A 15,760-nucleotide genomic window follows, 5' to 3' on the forward strand; every position below is an offset into this window, starting at 1 on the left:
ACTTTCTGTTGAAATCTTGGTTGACTACTGGAGTAAAGATCAAGTCAGCCTTTAGTAAGAGATTACAGAACTACCATATGCTAAAATTAGGAACAGATACAAGTTACACCTAACATTAAACATGTTAACCTGACTTTCTTCACCAGAGAATGTAGGAAGATAAGTTGTCAAGAGTTTATGCTAACTAGAATATACATATGTAAGCAGAAAGGTTGGTCTGTGTTGCCATTTGGTGGCGCACAGGTTTCTGGAAAAGATGAAGCTGAATTTTGAGTTCTAGACATGTACTATGCATTTACCTGGGCTTTGGGGCACAGGACTGTACTTCTAACATTTTAGCTATAGGAGTTCTGGGAAGGCCCACCTAAGCTACAAAGTAAATTGAAAACTAACCAGGCCATTTACAGACTAGAGAGATTGTCAGGGACTGTGGGTATAGCATAGTCATAGAGCACTTCGAGAAGGAAGTGAAGAAGTTGGCATGTTGACCTGTTGTCCTCCTGTTCACACACAGGTATTTTGATTCATCTAAGGTTAAAGGTCGCTCAGGCAGCAGTGCTGATCCAAAGCTCAGGAGGGTTCAACTGGTCCTGGAGATAACAGCCTTAACTACAATATGGTGCAAGGACAGTTTACCAGGGAAAAGCCTCTGGTGCTGTCTGCTGCCGCCTGCAGTATAACATCAAAATAGGAGATGCAGGAAGATTTCAGATAAAACAGCTGTGCCCTTCACCCATTTAAGCGTCTTTATAGAAATGGGTTTTGATTACATTTGATAAAAATTCTGATGAAAGTAGTTTCTGTTTTGTTTTTTGTTGTTGGGTCGTTTTTGTTTTGTTGTTTTGGGGTTTTTTTTGTTTGTTTTTATTTTTTATTTTTTGGCTCAGATTAGAATTGGCATGTGAATTATTTCAGGTAGATTCATTCCCCAATGAGAATTGTATGTATTTCTCAGGCGGGCTGGGGACTGGGTTCACCTGGCAGTGGTAAGTGCTAAGGTTTAATTGTAACAAATTAGAGCTTAAATATAGCAAGCATCCTGGGGCTTAAGTGGATCGTATTGTGTATTTTGGGGAAAATGCACTTGAAATTTATTCAGACTCTAAGTTTCTTCTTCAAGTATTTGTAGCTATGAGATTAGACTGCTTGTTTTAAAAATAAACCATCATGAAGACAGTCTTAGATTTTGAAATCCACCTCGTGTGTGTGTGTGTGTGTGTGTGTGTATCCAGTCAACATCCCTGAAAGACTACTTACTCAGGCCATCAGTTTTCCAGAGCGTATAATAGTAAATGTCATAACTGCATCCTGGCTCAGTGAACCATCGGAAGACATGTATTTTCTACCTGGCACAGGTACTTAGTCAGCAGTAGAATGCACTTGCTGTGCAGCTGGTATCTGCTACTATCTAATATGTTTCTGTAGTCACCTGATTCATGGATTACGGAGCATGTCAGAGTTGGCATGTTCCTGGATAAAGGTCTGTGTTTAGAAACTATACAGGCAGGGCATTACTAAGAAGTAAATTCAGTACATTTGTTACTCTGCAGCCATAGTGTTTGGATGCCTTAGAGACTTAGCATTTAAAGCAAATTATCCTTTAGCATTTGACCAAATCCACAACATAAATCATGGTGCATGTGGAGCTGTAATTCCTTATGTAGGTGTGTCTTCTTAGTTGACTTGTTTTCAGTGATGAATTTCTGTTCTCTGCTCCTCACACCTTTCTGTTTTCCTCTTTGCCACTACAACTACTTCTTTGTATGTTGTTTGTGGGCTGTTAGTATTCAACCTAAAATGGTCCCAGAGTATGTATGTATGTATGTATGTATAATATTCTGTGAATTAATACATTCATGTAATTCTTTAACAACATAAATTGCTCATGGTTTGAAAAGAACTGTGCAAAACAAATTTGGTGATGCTTCTGTGGTTCTTCAACCCTGAGGCTGGTGAGGGCTATAAGCTGGAGCTCAGTGCAGGGTGACAGTTTTCAAAACAATGTAACCAAAATTCAAAAGAACCCAACACAGAGGCAAGTTTATGAGCCAAATAATCGGAGGTGTAAAATAACTAGACAAAAGTCAGATCTCACTGTTGCGTGTCTTCCCTTCCTGGCTCACTTCACTTGCTCAATTCCCTCCCAACTTCTGTGTTTGTTTCAACAAGGGCTGTGGTCTTAATTATCTCTCTTGTTCATGAGGAATCTGTTTTTCAACCCAAATCAAATCAGAATCCAAAGGGAATGTTTTGTATTTCCTCTTCAAATCCCCTCTTCACCCTAAATCTGCCTAGAAGGTACTGTGATGTCATACCTGTTGACAAAGATATCCCTCACACTTAATACATACAAATTTACCAGCTTCTCATAGATTCTAGTATAGAGAGAGAGCCACAGTGGCACAGGGACTCAGGGAAGTGTGTGTGGTGGTTCTGACTTGCAGACCCATACAGTGGTAGACCTGCACTGTGGCCACTGGTCCTTCCTAGAACACCATTTTCTGTTCTTGCAGCTTAAGGACTGTTGCCATTTGTTAGTTTGCTTCACTCTTAACAAAAGACGGGAAGGTACAGGCTGGAGAGATGTTCACAGGTGGCTGCCAGTTAACAGTTTTTCTGCCAACTAGTAATTCTTATGATTTTTTAAGGTGTAAATTTTATGCATAGATAAATGAAGTTATGCTTATTTCTTGCTTCCTAAGTTAGTTACTTGCCACTGACTGATTCTTCAAGATTGTTTATTCAAAATTATATTTATTAAAAGGTTATGTAGCAGAGGACTGCTTTGTCTGGCTTCAGTGGAAGAGGATTACTTGGTCCTGTAGAAATTGATGCCTCAGGGAAGGGGCATGCTGATGGGTGAGGCATGGGTGGAGGGGCACCGTCTTAGAAACAAAGGGGTGGGGGGGACCAGCAACATTTGGAATGTAAATAACTAAAATAATTTAACAAAATAAGTTGAACCTCATGAATTACCATGTTGATAGGTCATAAATGGTTGGTGAGTAGCAGTTTCATCTCCATGGTTTTCATCAGCAGTTCTCAACCTTCCCAGGGCTTCAGCTCTTTAATACAGTTCCTCATGTGTGGTGAAGCCACCAGAACATTATTTTTGTTGCTACTTCATAACTGTAATTTTGCTACTGTTACAAATTATAATGTAAATATCTGATATGCACAATATCTGATATGTGATCCTTGTGAAAGAATTGTTCAGCTCCCCAAAGGGGTCTCAGCCTGCAAGTTGAGAATGACTGGTTTACACATTCTTGTCCACTGAGCTTCCATAGGTTAGCTAGGTGCATTGACACAGATAGGTGTGCTGTGACTGCTTCCTCCAGTGGACAGCTGTGCAGTGCTTTTTTATGTAGCCACCCTTTAACTAAAGCCTGGAAGACCCTCCAAAGTCCATCTACTGTAGTCCTATGCTTTAAGATGAGATTGCAGCAAAATTGTCCCAGGTAGAATGTTTTAACCTTACAGATCAGAAATATGTAATACTAAAAACTCACTAAGAAGCAATGTGCCTATTCCAGAGGCCTCAAGCCCCATTTCACATGTGTTTGCATAGTAATCCTTCCATGATTACTTCCATAGTAATCCTTCCCCAAGCATGTGCACTTTCCTCTAAGTCCACAGTTCTCCGGGTGTTAATTGAGTACTGAGAACCAGTTGCCTGCTTCTCTTCTACCTCATACTGTAACTCATGCAAGAGGAGTGAGTTATCCACCAACTATCACTGTGAATAGAGGATAAAAGCATCTGTTAAAGTCTGAAAGCTAATATTATTTATTCCTATAAAAATTAAAGTTATATATAAGTACATTTAGATGAAACCAGAGGTGTGGACATGTTGTATCGGTCTGGAAGCATTGACCATCATGGTGGTTTTACTTGGCAGTCTGCGAGTAAACTTGGACATGGGCAAAGCAGCATATGGATGGATGATTATGAAAGATGAGAATATTCCTGGTACAGTTGTTCGGACCAGCACAATACCAGAGGAACTTGGACGCCTGGTGTACTTACTGACAGACAAAACAGGTACTGTTCACATGTTTGTCTTTCAATAGACCAAATAACATCACAAATACTTTGTTTGCACATGAGTACATGTATATGTGTCATAACTGATTGCTGGATTTATAGGTTTCTAGACTTGATTTTTGAAAACTGTTTATATAATTGAATCTCCATCCTTTCATATGTTCAGTATCCCTACAGTCAGTCAGCAAAATGTAACTTTGCTGTAGCTTTAAATCACTTATTTTTGTATTTTGAATCTTCTAGAATCTCATGAATTTTTTTTCTTACTACTACTATATACCTATGTAGTGGCTTAAGAGCAGAACATGTGTTTCTTTATTGTAGGTGATACTTGGGTTGTTGAAAGCAATGGAAATTGAGTGTTCTAGCAATACACCCTCCTACATCGATCACCACACCTGCCTATCCCACTCAGTAGTTCCATCTTTATTTTGTCCTTATTTTGTGTTTTTGCATTAAAGAATTCTTAATCTATAATATACTAAATATAAGATAATGATTTAAATTTCTAGTAATTGTTAGTGAATTAGAAATAACAGCTTATATGCATAGCTTAATTACATTCATAGCATAATTAATTAAAACATGTTCCAAACACAATTCAGCATCACCTTCAATTAATGTTAGTAGTTAACTATAACATATTTAAGTAATGTTAGTAGTTAAACTACAAAGAATACAGATGTTATTACAACATGACTGAACATTGTTATAAGACTCTTTCAATTTGCAAAAAGGTAAGAAATACAAATGGTGTATAACCAGGAAAGAACAGATATTTACAGGTGTGAGAACCAAGGCAGTCAACTAATGACTTTAAAATATATGAAACCAGCAAAATGGCTGGTTTGATATATTTGAACTCACAGGTTCAAATATTCCACTTATAAATATTCTACTTGCAAGGGTGCAAGTGAAAGTACGCTGGAAAATAAAGCTCCCATAACATGAGTTGTCAAGCATGTGGTTGTGAAGTTGAAGACCTGGATGGGTGTGTGTGAGAAAAAAACAACTGGAAATTGCTGATAAATGTAACTGGAGACTTTGATAAATGTGAATTCAATATTCTGCTGGTGTCAGCTCCCCTGAGGAATTTGGAAGTTTAGTGTAACTAGGGGTCCAGTTTGGGGATTTTTATTTCAATTTCTGTACAGGACCAGGTGAAGAACAGACATGGGATGCTCACAAGTGCAAGTGTCCCATTCTCAAATAAGAGGTCTCTGCTTCAAGAGTAGGCAGAGTTTGCTCTCCCAGTTCCAGTGAGCTGACAGGAAGTTTGCTGAAGACAATACAATGCTAGCAAAAATGAACACCATTCCAAAACTGAGAAGAGCTGGAGAGAGGAGGAAGTCAGTACCAACCTCTGAAGCTCAAGATGGCTGCTAGGATGACTCACACAGAGGGAAGAGTTCTCCAGATCAGAGTCCTGGAGAAGAGGCCACTACATAGCCAGCATGCCTGAGCAGCAGATGGCCATCAGAATCAGCTGCTGAACATGTGTGCATTGCTGTACTGGGCAAAAGTACCCTATTGCTGTGAGCTAACTGCTTTCTCCTGCTGATAGGGGCGCTAAGACCAGAATCTCCAGAGTCAAATCAGAATACCAGTATGAGCAAAAGAGCACAGAGCTGGGGGGAATCTATTGGAGAATTTTTAGTCCTTAAGAGAGTTTAGTTTAATTTAATATGTAAGCCTAGTATCCTGTGTCCCACAGCAGTTAGGACATTTAGTGAAAAAACAATCAGAATGCCACAGATGGTTAGTCAGGACTAAGTTCAAAGTTTGCAAGACCCAAATGTATATAATTTTAAAACCTGAAACCCTGAAAGAAGACCTAAGTCAATTAATAGGTATGATGCCTGTAACCAGGGTTTCTCAGTTTTATAAGCACAAGATAAAGTAGAAGTTCCTACTTGCTTTGGGCTGGGATGGTATATATCACATTATGAATGGCTTCTTCCCCTCCCCAATGAACTGTCTGTGTGACTGTAAGGAGTGGGGGAGTATAAGAGAATGCTGACAGTGTTGCTTCAGTTAACAGAAGCAAAGCTGTCTAGTTAGAATGCACATAGACTAACCATTGTTAAAGTAGAATCTAGATAGCCACCTGGAGCTGCACTCCTGTAACCAAGAGAGGCAGCCAGGAGAGGTGGGAGTGAAGGCCAGCCTGGGCCACAAAGTGAAATGCTGTCTCAAAAATTAATTTTAAAAATAAATAGGTAAGTATGGGGTGTTCATACTGTCCAGAGCTCCAACATTGCAGTAGTGAGAACAAAGGAAGGATGTGTACACCTGGAGAGATTTTAAATCACAGTGGTAATGACTAAGAGACATAGAAGGAAAAACTAAATCCATGCTGTTTGTTGGTCCTGAGAGTGTTAAAGCAAACAATTAAACCACTTAACACTTAAAGAAAAATAACCAATCATGCTTTAAAAAAAAAGATAAAACATGAAAAGAAAAACTATCATGGAAATAACTAGGAGGTGAAAGAAAACTGTCATCTACCTGAGTATCAAACAAGATAGATTCTAAGAAGCACGATTTCGGAAAGCGGAACAGGTTCCCAGTAGAAGGTTGAATTTTAGACACATAGGCACTTTAAAGGCCTCAGTATCCAAGCACAACGTGATGGATGCAGGGGAAATTATGGTATCAGCTATCACAGAAGGACATTTTAGTATCACATTATGTAGTTGATCCTCCAAGCAGATACTCAAATGGTCAGCCAAATGAAAGTCCAAATAACCCTGATTTCATGGGATAGACTTAACTTCTGTGTCTGCCATCCAAAGAGCAACTTTTCAGCTAGTGTGTGTGGGAGCCTTAGGCAATCTCAGTGAACTCCAGGCAATGAGTGTACCTATTCACAGTAAAACAGAAATGGTGGAAGTTAGGAACACAGTGGAAATAACAAATAGAATCCTTCTATCTTTGCTTAACATCATAAGTAGTAAAAGGTTAGGAGTACACTAGAAATAGCAAATAGAATCACTTGATATCTTTACCTGCGGGATGTTCAAGGAACTTGTGTTTTTCAATAAAAGAGGAGACTGGACATTGTAATGTATGCCTTTAGTTCCAGCACTCTGAGGCAGAGACAGGTGGGTCTCTGTGAGTTTGGAGCCATGCTGATCTACACAGTGAGTTCCAGATGTCTTGGACTACATAGAAAAACCCAAAAAGGACTCAAAAGGAAGAGAGAATAAAGATTAGTCTTAAGAGCAGTGAAAATCAGAGATACAGAAGGGTAAGTAAGAATGGAAATCAGAGGCATGGTGTCCAACAGTCAGTAGAGTGTGGTGCTGCACATCTGTGGTCCCAGCTGCTTGGACAGCTAAGGAGAAAAGGCTCTTGAGTCTTGAGTTCAAAGCCAGCCTGGACAACATAGCAAGACCCCTTCTTAAAAAATAACTACAGTTGTAAAGATAAAACAGAGAGCACAATACAGCTGGACAGTCTTTTAAGAAGACTTTATAAAATAAATGTAACTTGAAAGAAAAACTGGAAAAAAAAAAACCCAAAAATATAGACAAGCATATTGAACAAAGCTACACTCTTGATATTTAAGGTCATAAGGGAATAGCAATTATTGTCACCAGCTTAAAATGCAACCAATAGAACAATTCTTCTCAGGGAAAGATAAGCCATTAAATCAGATCATAAGAAATAGTTTTAGGACCTGAAACCTTTTAAGTTTCCACCTGGATTTATTGTGTGTATGTGGGTAGTACATGTACATGCCACCTTACACTATGGAGCATGAACAGAGGACAACTTGGAGTCATTTTCCTCCTACTCTCTGGGTTCTGGGGATTGAACTCAGGGCACTGGGGTTGACAACAAGGGCCTCTACCTGCTGAGCCATCTCACCCACCCCATCCTAAAACTATCCAAACTCATTTTCAGAAGCTCTCCGAACACCAACCCCAAATAACTTTATGGGTATTTTTATCACCCTATTGAGGCATACTTTGTATAGTATAAACTCACTTATTTGGAGAAGAGAAAGTAGATAGCATAATTTATTGATAGAAAATTCAAGCCACAACAAGGTAAGGAGGGAGCAAAACCAGAAAAGTAAAAGTATTGGCATCTGTTGCATACCAATCTAAAAACCCTAAATAAAGTACTAAAGCTAGTTATGTTTAATATTTAAAACCATGCACAAGTTAAGGAGAAAACCACAATGAAGTACACAGTAATAGATGAATCATAACAGGTGAGAGGCGTTTATTAGAAGTCATTGCCTAGCTACGAGCTCATAATAAAACTTGAATACATTGAGATGCCCTTAACTGGGCTATTTGAAGCCCTGTAATCAATGAAAATACAATGTAAAGCTCTAGATAGATGTGCTCCAGGGCCTCAAGGCTTGTTTAAATTTAGAAATGTATCACTAAAAATTACAGCATTGTGGTAAGAAGAAAAAAAAAACTCAGGGACCCCTTTCAGTTTAGTAAAACATTTGATGACTTTCAACTTAGTACCTATCTATACAAAGTTGATTAGCAAACTGGAGGTGAAGATGAACTATTTTCTTTCTAGAAAAGGATATTCCCAACATATAATTTCACTTAGCAATAAGTTATTTAAAGCTTTTCCCCAAGACTAGGAACAACGAAAAGATAGCATAGTCAATATTATATTTGAGTTATTAGCTTATGTCGGGAAGTAAGGAAAGGGTCAAAGGTTAAGAAAAGAAGAATTTAATCCTAGATGTTTAGTGGAAGAGTGGGTCTGTAGGCAGGGGAATTGACTGCAAATTCAAGGCCTTCCTGGACTACAGAGTAAATAAAAAGCCAGCCTAAGCATCTTAGTAAGACTTTGCCTTAAAATAAAAATTAAAACATGACTGGAGCCATAGCTCAGTGGTAGAGGGTTTGTCTAGTAGCATAGGCAAAGCCCCAGGATCAATCCCTGTTCCTACCAAAAAGGAGGGGATTTAGGGAGGACAGTGAAGCACTTATTAGCAAGTAGCATACACAGTAAATCTAATATGTTTATAGATTAATATTAGAATTGTAGGTCATTTTAGCAAAACCAATATAGAAATATTGTGCTTACAAATAACAAAACCAAAAAAATTTACAGAGTAATGTTCAGTGACATAAAGTTAAAGTAATTAATGTGATTGTATTCCTTGTGTTGGAGAATGTATTTTATATAGCATTTGACCTTTCGAATTTCCAGAGGCTTATCCTTGGACAAAGTATGCCAGAGCTTAGTACAAAGCAGAGAGCACTCTATTCCGCAGTGTTCCGACCTGCCAGCTGTGGGGTTAACCCTGACTGCTCTTTCCCGCCAGCCTTTCCTCTGACCTCATAGGTCGATGGGAAGCTTCTCACTTGATGGGTAGGGGGATGCATGTCTTCTACGTCCCTCCAGAGCCGTCTTCCTGATTGGTTTTCAGAATTCACTTGACTACCCCCAATGGTGCCAGACTCTCCATGGAAGTCACAGGGAAGGTTGGAGAGACCAGCTTCAACTCAGGAGGCCAGGTCTCAGGTGCTCCATAGGGTAGGCATTGGGAGGCTCTGTGTTGTATGGGTCCAGAGGCCCGTGCCAGTCACCTTTCCAAACAAGTTCTTCCAGTGTCTGTTTTTGGCTACTTGCTGTTGACGATGTGCAAATGTTTTGTAACATCAGTCCTCCTTAAGATGCTGCTTCCTATTTTAAAAAATAAAGATGAGATTCTTAGTTATAGCTCCTCATCTCCCATCGTGAAATTTCAAGTCATCAGGGTAAAGTGGCAGGGAAGGAAGGATCCTGACACCCAAAGCTCCCTGCACTTGTTGCTCTTCTAAAAGCTAAACAGGGTATCTCAGACACAAGAAGTCTTAATGCTGGGCATATGATAATAAAGTAATCCAAAAAACTTGAGAACGGGAAGCGGTTTTGAATATATAATTCTGCAGAACAGGAGCCACATAGAGAAAAAGCAAAAAGTGGCAGCAACATTGACCTGGCAATAGACAGTGGCTTTAAGTGCACCACCACCCCTCAGCCCCAGCTCACACTGGCTGAGGGCACAAAGCCGCCTCACTCACTGAACAGTTTGGGGCCTGAGAGCCCTACTATCCCCCTTTTCCATCCCAGGTTCAGCCAAGTACAATTCCCAGTTCCCAGATCCCTGAACAAGCAGGTTCCAGCAAAACAGGGAGGGAATTAATGCCTACAAACTGACTTCACATGGAAAATGTCCCATGGCAGTCCATTTCTTACATTGGCATGAGATTAAGAATCCCAGCTGAACTGTATAGAACGTACTGAGGAGCTTATCATGGTTTCTCACATGTTTGCTTGTTTATTTGTTGAGAAAGTTCTTCGTCTGCTCCCTAGGCTGACCTGAATCTCACTATGTACGATAGGCTGACTTTGATTCATCTTCTTCCTCCTTCTCCCAAGTACATGGACTACAGATGAGCCACCAGGCCTGCTTACCACTGCTTCTCTGTCACTGTAAGAGCTACCAAAGAAAATGCCATCATTGGCTGAGTTTTTCCATTGAGATGTAATGTTATGGCTGCATCTTTATCCACTGTCTCTCCCTGAAGCTGTCTCCCAGGGACTCAGGCTCATCACCTGTTCTCAGGATCTTGACCTGGTTTGATGGGATCTGAGGTGGTGGTGGTGGGCTCTGCAGCCCTGCTTCCTAGGTGTGCCAGGGGTTCTTGGAGGTGATAGTGTCATGGCCTCTTAAGAAGGCCACACTGACTAAACCATAGGCTGATGGATAACAGAACCACTATTCTTTTCAGCAGCTAAGCGGCATTTCAGTACTCCCTCAGCCTTACAAAAGCATACACATGTTTCACACAGTCAGATGTAAAGAGAGGCAACTGAGTGGTGGCCACCCCTCTAATTGTGATCTCAGACACAGCTCTGCTGAGTGAGAGTTGTAAGCCTTGCCTGCTCAGAGACCGCTTGTTGGACAAAGACAGTAGGAGAGCACAGCTAGAAATCTGGGGAAGTCTAGCAGGGCCCACCTAGCTCTCTTGCTCCTTTTGTGTCCTGCTGAGACGGTGCACACTTGGCATTGACTAGCATTATGTTCCAGAATGTACATTGCTAGTGTTAGCTCATCTTCTCTATTTTAGTCACAAAAGCAATGGCTCTGTATTCTCCTGCAAGTATGTGTATTCCCTGGAGCATGTGTGCCGGAAGCTGTTCAGGTGTGAGCTGCTGATACTGCGTGTCCTCTGCAGTGGATGATTGTTGGCATGAACAACTCTGGTTCTGGAGATCAGAGGCACAGCACTGGGACCAGGCACTTTTCAGACATCTTAGGGGCTAATTCCTGCTGAGATGCTCCAGTGTGAGCTGGCATCTGAGGAGCCTTTACATTACTAACAGAACTGTAAGGTGGTCCTTCGTATGCTTGTAGATTGGGTCTGTGCTTCATCAATAAGCTTTTTGACAAGACGCGTCCATCACAGGGACTCTCTCATTTGCCACAGCAGAACACAAAATGAAGTGTCCCAATAATTGCATTATAGTTTCCTTCTTGTGGACAAGAAAGCAATGTGGTATAATTAGGTTTGATTGGAGTGCACGTTTCCGGTAAGATCTGAAATTAATGATGTTGCTATAGTGACACATCTGCGGCCAGCAGCGCGTGAAACATAAAGTAATTCATTCGACAAGAGCCGACATCTGTTAGCTGCAAGGGTGCAGAGCGTATTGACACTGACCAGGAATACTAGACACTATGTGATAAATGAACAAATGATGCTGAAACAGGAGGACGGATCATTTGTACTTAATCTGCCGGGAGAACTTTAATCTTCTCACTGGTTGCATCTGACAATGCCATTGTTTAAAGAACAATGCTGCAGTGAACTCATAAATTTTAAAACTTAACTCACGGTGCAGCCTATTAAAGCAATGCATTAATTCTTTTGGTAGGAAGTTTTTGTCTTCATGTAGAACAAAGCTATTACTAGAAATACCCAGTCAAACAACAGGATCTTTTTTTGGACCTATATTTAATTATAGCATTTATTACCCAAAATGTCATGTTGTTCAGATTTGAGTGTTTCATAGGACAGCATCATCAGGAGAGAAATGCTGTTTTCATAATTTTTAAAACCAGCAAAAATATAACATGTGCCAGTTAGTGTTACAGGGTAGGCAGATCTTGAAAGTAAGATTTACAGTAAATTTTTAATGTCCTGTAAACCAGAAAGCCATAAGGTCTTCTCATCATGGTGATAGTAGCTCCAGTATTTCTTTACAGCAAACATTGGCTGTCTTACTAGGACAGTCATTCAGTAAGTACTTGGATGTGAGCACTGTCATTAACATTTCAGGTGTTTAGACTGATTGAGACACTTACCACAAGTTCTAGGAATCAAGATCTTTGGAAAAGGCCTGATGTACAGGGAAAATAGACTGATTCTACACTGAGGTGTGTGTGTGTGTGTGTGCGTGCTTGATTGATAGATTTGTATGTGTGTATGCATAGATGTGCTTGAATGTTCACACGTGTATGTGTGGTAGCCAGAGACAAGCAAGCTTAGGTGCTGTTTTTCAGGTGCTTCCCACTTAGTTTTTTTTTTTTTTGAGACAGGGTCTCTCACTTACCTGGAACTTGCAGATAAGCTAGCCTGGGTGACCATTGAACCCCTGGGATCTGCATGTCTGCAACTCTTCATCACTGGGATTACAGGCATCTGTACCACCATACCCAATTTGGTTTGGTTTGGTTTGGTTTGGTTTGGTTTGGTTTGGTTTGGTTTTTGAGACAGTGTCTCATTATGTCACCCTGGCTGGCCTGAACCTCTCTATGCAGACCTAGCTGCCTTCAAACTCACAGACACCTGCCTGCCTCTGCTACTGAGTGTTGGGTTTAAAGTCATGAACCACCATGTCTAACCAATTATTAAGGGGGGGGGGGGCAGGTTCTAGATATTAGACCTCATGCTTGTGAGTAACATTCTTTACCAACTGAGCTATTTCTCCAGTCCTGTTAGTTTTTGCGACAACTCACTGTTTCACCTAGGCTGACCTTGAACTCATATCCCCTGCCTCAATCTTCTGAGTGTTGGTTATGTGTGTGCTATCACACCCAGCCCAACAGTATATTTTAATGACCAGTGCTGATGTTAACATTTAGTGAGTCACTTATCATTTGAGAGCTTTGTTTTTATTTACTCATTTGTTTTGCTACAACCAGTGATTGCTCATGGTCATGCCTTTGACTTGCTTCAGTTTTCACACACACACACAAAAAAAAAAAAATCCTATAGTCCTGGGATGAGCTTATTTTTGTGCACTGCAGGTGGCTTCTTCTGTTTGTCTGTTAAAACCACCTGTCTGTCCATGTATTATGGCTCAGCACAATGTTAATGTGCCGACAACTTGCAGCCCAGTGGCTCTGATCAGGAGCTTCACATCTGCTTCCCAGCGTGGACTGCATCTGCCACCACCATGAAAATGATGCCCGCAGGACATTTTTCCTAAAAATCAATTTCCTCCTTGCCTGTCTTGCTCACTGCAGTCCTGAAAGCCTCTGCTTTATAAAAGACTACTCCATTTTTTTTCTTAGAAATCACAAGAAAGTCTGTTGTCACAGGGCCTGAGTATCATAAATAACTCAATGTCACTCTCTTTGATGTGGTGGCTCTCTTACCATCTGGTTTTAAGCCAGCACCTCCTTGTTAACAGTTTCCAGTTTGGAGCCATTGGTTTCTGTCATATTAAGATGACAAAGTGCCTAGAAATTACCAAGTGAAAATTGTAGAGGTGAGACAGGAAGAACGCATGGTGCTCTCCGCCTAGGACTGACATTGTAAAGAGAATCTGGATGAGTAGGAGACAAAGTATAACCAGACACCTTTAACAAACATTCTCAGGATCCCACATGCTGGTGAAGACTGCATTCACCTGTCTACATGCATATCCCAGATCCTAGGACCCAGCCAAGTATGATGTACTTATCTAGAATACTGGAACATCAGAGACAGTTCAGTTTTTCATCTGGTGGGCAGTGCTAGTCAGTGGTTTGGATATATCAGTTTTGAACGGATTCAAACATTGTTATAGCTTGGAAACTTTAGATATATAGTTATTACATTGTAGCTTGAGTTAGATTAAAAAACACCTCAGGCTTTATCTTGCACAGCATTTTGTATAACTATTCTATAGTGCATAACAAATTACTCCCAGGGCAAGTGTTTACAGGCACTGACAGTCACTCCTCACTCAGTACCTTCTTCACTTACAGTCCCAGGAAACCCCGGCCCTGTGGATTTGCCGTGTGGGTATTATATGGATGATATAGAACTCATGGGTCCTGTTTGTTGAGCTTCATTTAGTAGAGTATTTTCAACGACAGTGTATAGTGAGTGCTTCATTCTTTTTTTCTAATAAATACTATTCCATTGTATGTATATTCTACATTTTATTTCTCCATCTATGAATAAATGAGCATTCGAGTTTCTTCTCCCTTTTTGCTTATTATAAATAATTCTGGTAAAAATATTTAGACATTTAGCCAAGGCAAAAAAGACATGAAAAAGAAATGGCATCCATCCATACTGTAGTGGCAAGTAAAAAAAAAAGTGTCTGCTTATATGTGACTCAGTCTTACATAGAGGAGATCCTCATGGACCCCTTAGAAACCCAACAGCCAAAGTGTGTAAAACAGAATCATAAGAATGAATTGTACCTTATAGACTAGCAGTAAACTATCCCAAAGTTGAATTAGAAAGCGATTTCATTTAGAATAGTATAAAAAATAATATAGTTATTGTAAATTCCTTAAATTAATTTACAATTTCTAAATACCTATTTAAATCCCAGCTACTTATCTTTTTCAGTACTTGACAGTTCATCTGGATGTATTGGGAGGGACCAGTGAACTAAAACAGACTTGAAGAGGAAAGACTGGAACATCCTCATTTCATAACTGACCTCAGAACTGCCCACAGTAGGGCCGAGTGGCAGAGCAAAGAACTGACACGTTAAGCTCTAAGGTGGAGTCAGCCACCTGTCAGCAAGGGTATCTAGATGATGCTCTAGAAAAGGAGCAGACTGCCCAAAAACTTGGATGGGAGAGGTGGATATCTACATGCACAAATGAAAGGGAACCCTACCTCATTGTGTCTGAAGTTCACTCAGAAGGGATGTATAGCAGGATACTTATTCTGCTACATTGTATTCACAGTGGAGCTCCGTGATTAGGCAGTAGAAGAGGAGGTAGAGCTGGGAGAAGAAGAGAGGAAGGGGAGGGGAGGAAAAGAGGAGGTGGAGGGTAGAAAGATAGGAAGGGGAAGAGGAGAGGAAGGAGGCTATCAGCCATGGAGAACTACAGATGGGACGAAAGCTGTCCTGGGTAGCAACTTCTGTCAAAAGGTTAGATATTGGGTAACAACTCTAATTGTGTGGGCATCTTGTTGATTGAGCATGTCTAAATATATAAATCCTTTAGATAATCATTAAGCTTTAAGAGTCTCATTTCTACCAGGTACTTCGAGGATGGCAGATATTGTCTGGGGTTTAGCTGAGCTTTGTGGATTCAGCTTGGTGGATTGGCAGAGCCATCCCCTATGCTGCTGTCTCATGGGTGCCAGGGACTGGCATCTAGCTAGCTGGAGCCCTGGTCAGAGCGGAGGAGCAGTGGGAACATGGTGGCTGCCTGGGAACAAGCTGGACCAGGCTCTGTTTTCTAAATATCACCCCTACAGGGATGCTATTGCTAAATGTAATG

General features: G+C 40.5%; 1 protein-coding gene across 7 annotated transcripts in view; it reads left to right on the plus strand.

Moving 5' to 3' along the window:
- Positions 1–15,760, plus strand: part of Atp9b (ATPase phospholipid transporting 9B (putative)) — a 192,133-nt gene that overhangs the window by 125,100 nt on the left and 51,273 nt on the right. For all 7 annotated transcript variants that reach the window (XM_034517990.2, XM_034517991.2, XM_076912372.1 and 4 more), the window contains one exon: positions 3,902–4,044. In XM_034517990.2, the coding sequence (XP_034373881.1) occupies positions 3,902–4,044 (143 nt within the window). The remainder of the gene's footprint in view (positions 1–3,901; positions 4,045–15,760) is intronic.

This window comes from Arvicanthis niloticus, chromosome 14 (assembly GCF_011762505.2).
Source record: "Arvicanthis niloticus isolate mArvNil1 chromosome 14, mArvNil1.pat.X, whole genome shotgun sequence".
In the NCBI taxonomy this organism is placed as follows: Eukaryota; Metazoa; Chordata; class Mammalia; order Rodentia; family Muridae; genus Arvicanthis; species Arvicanthis niloticus.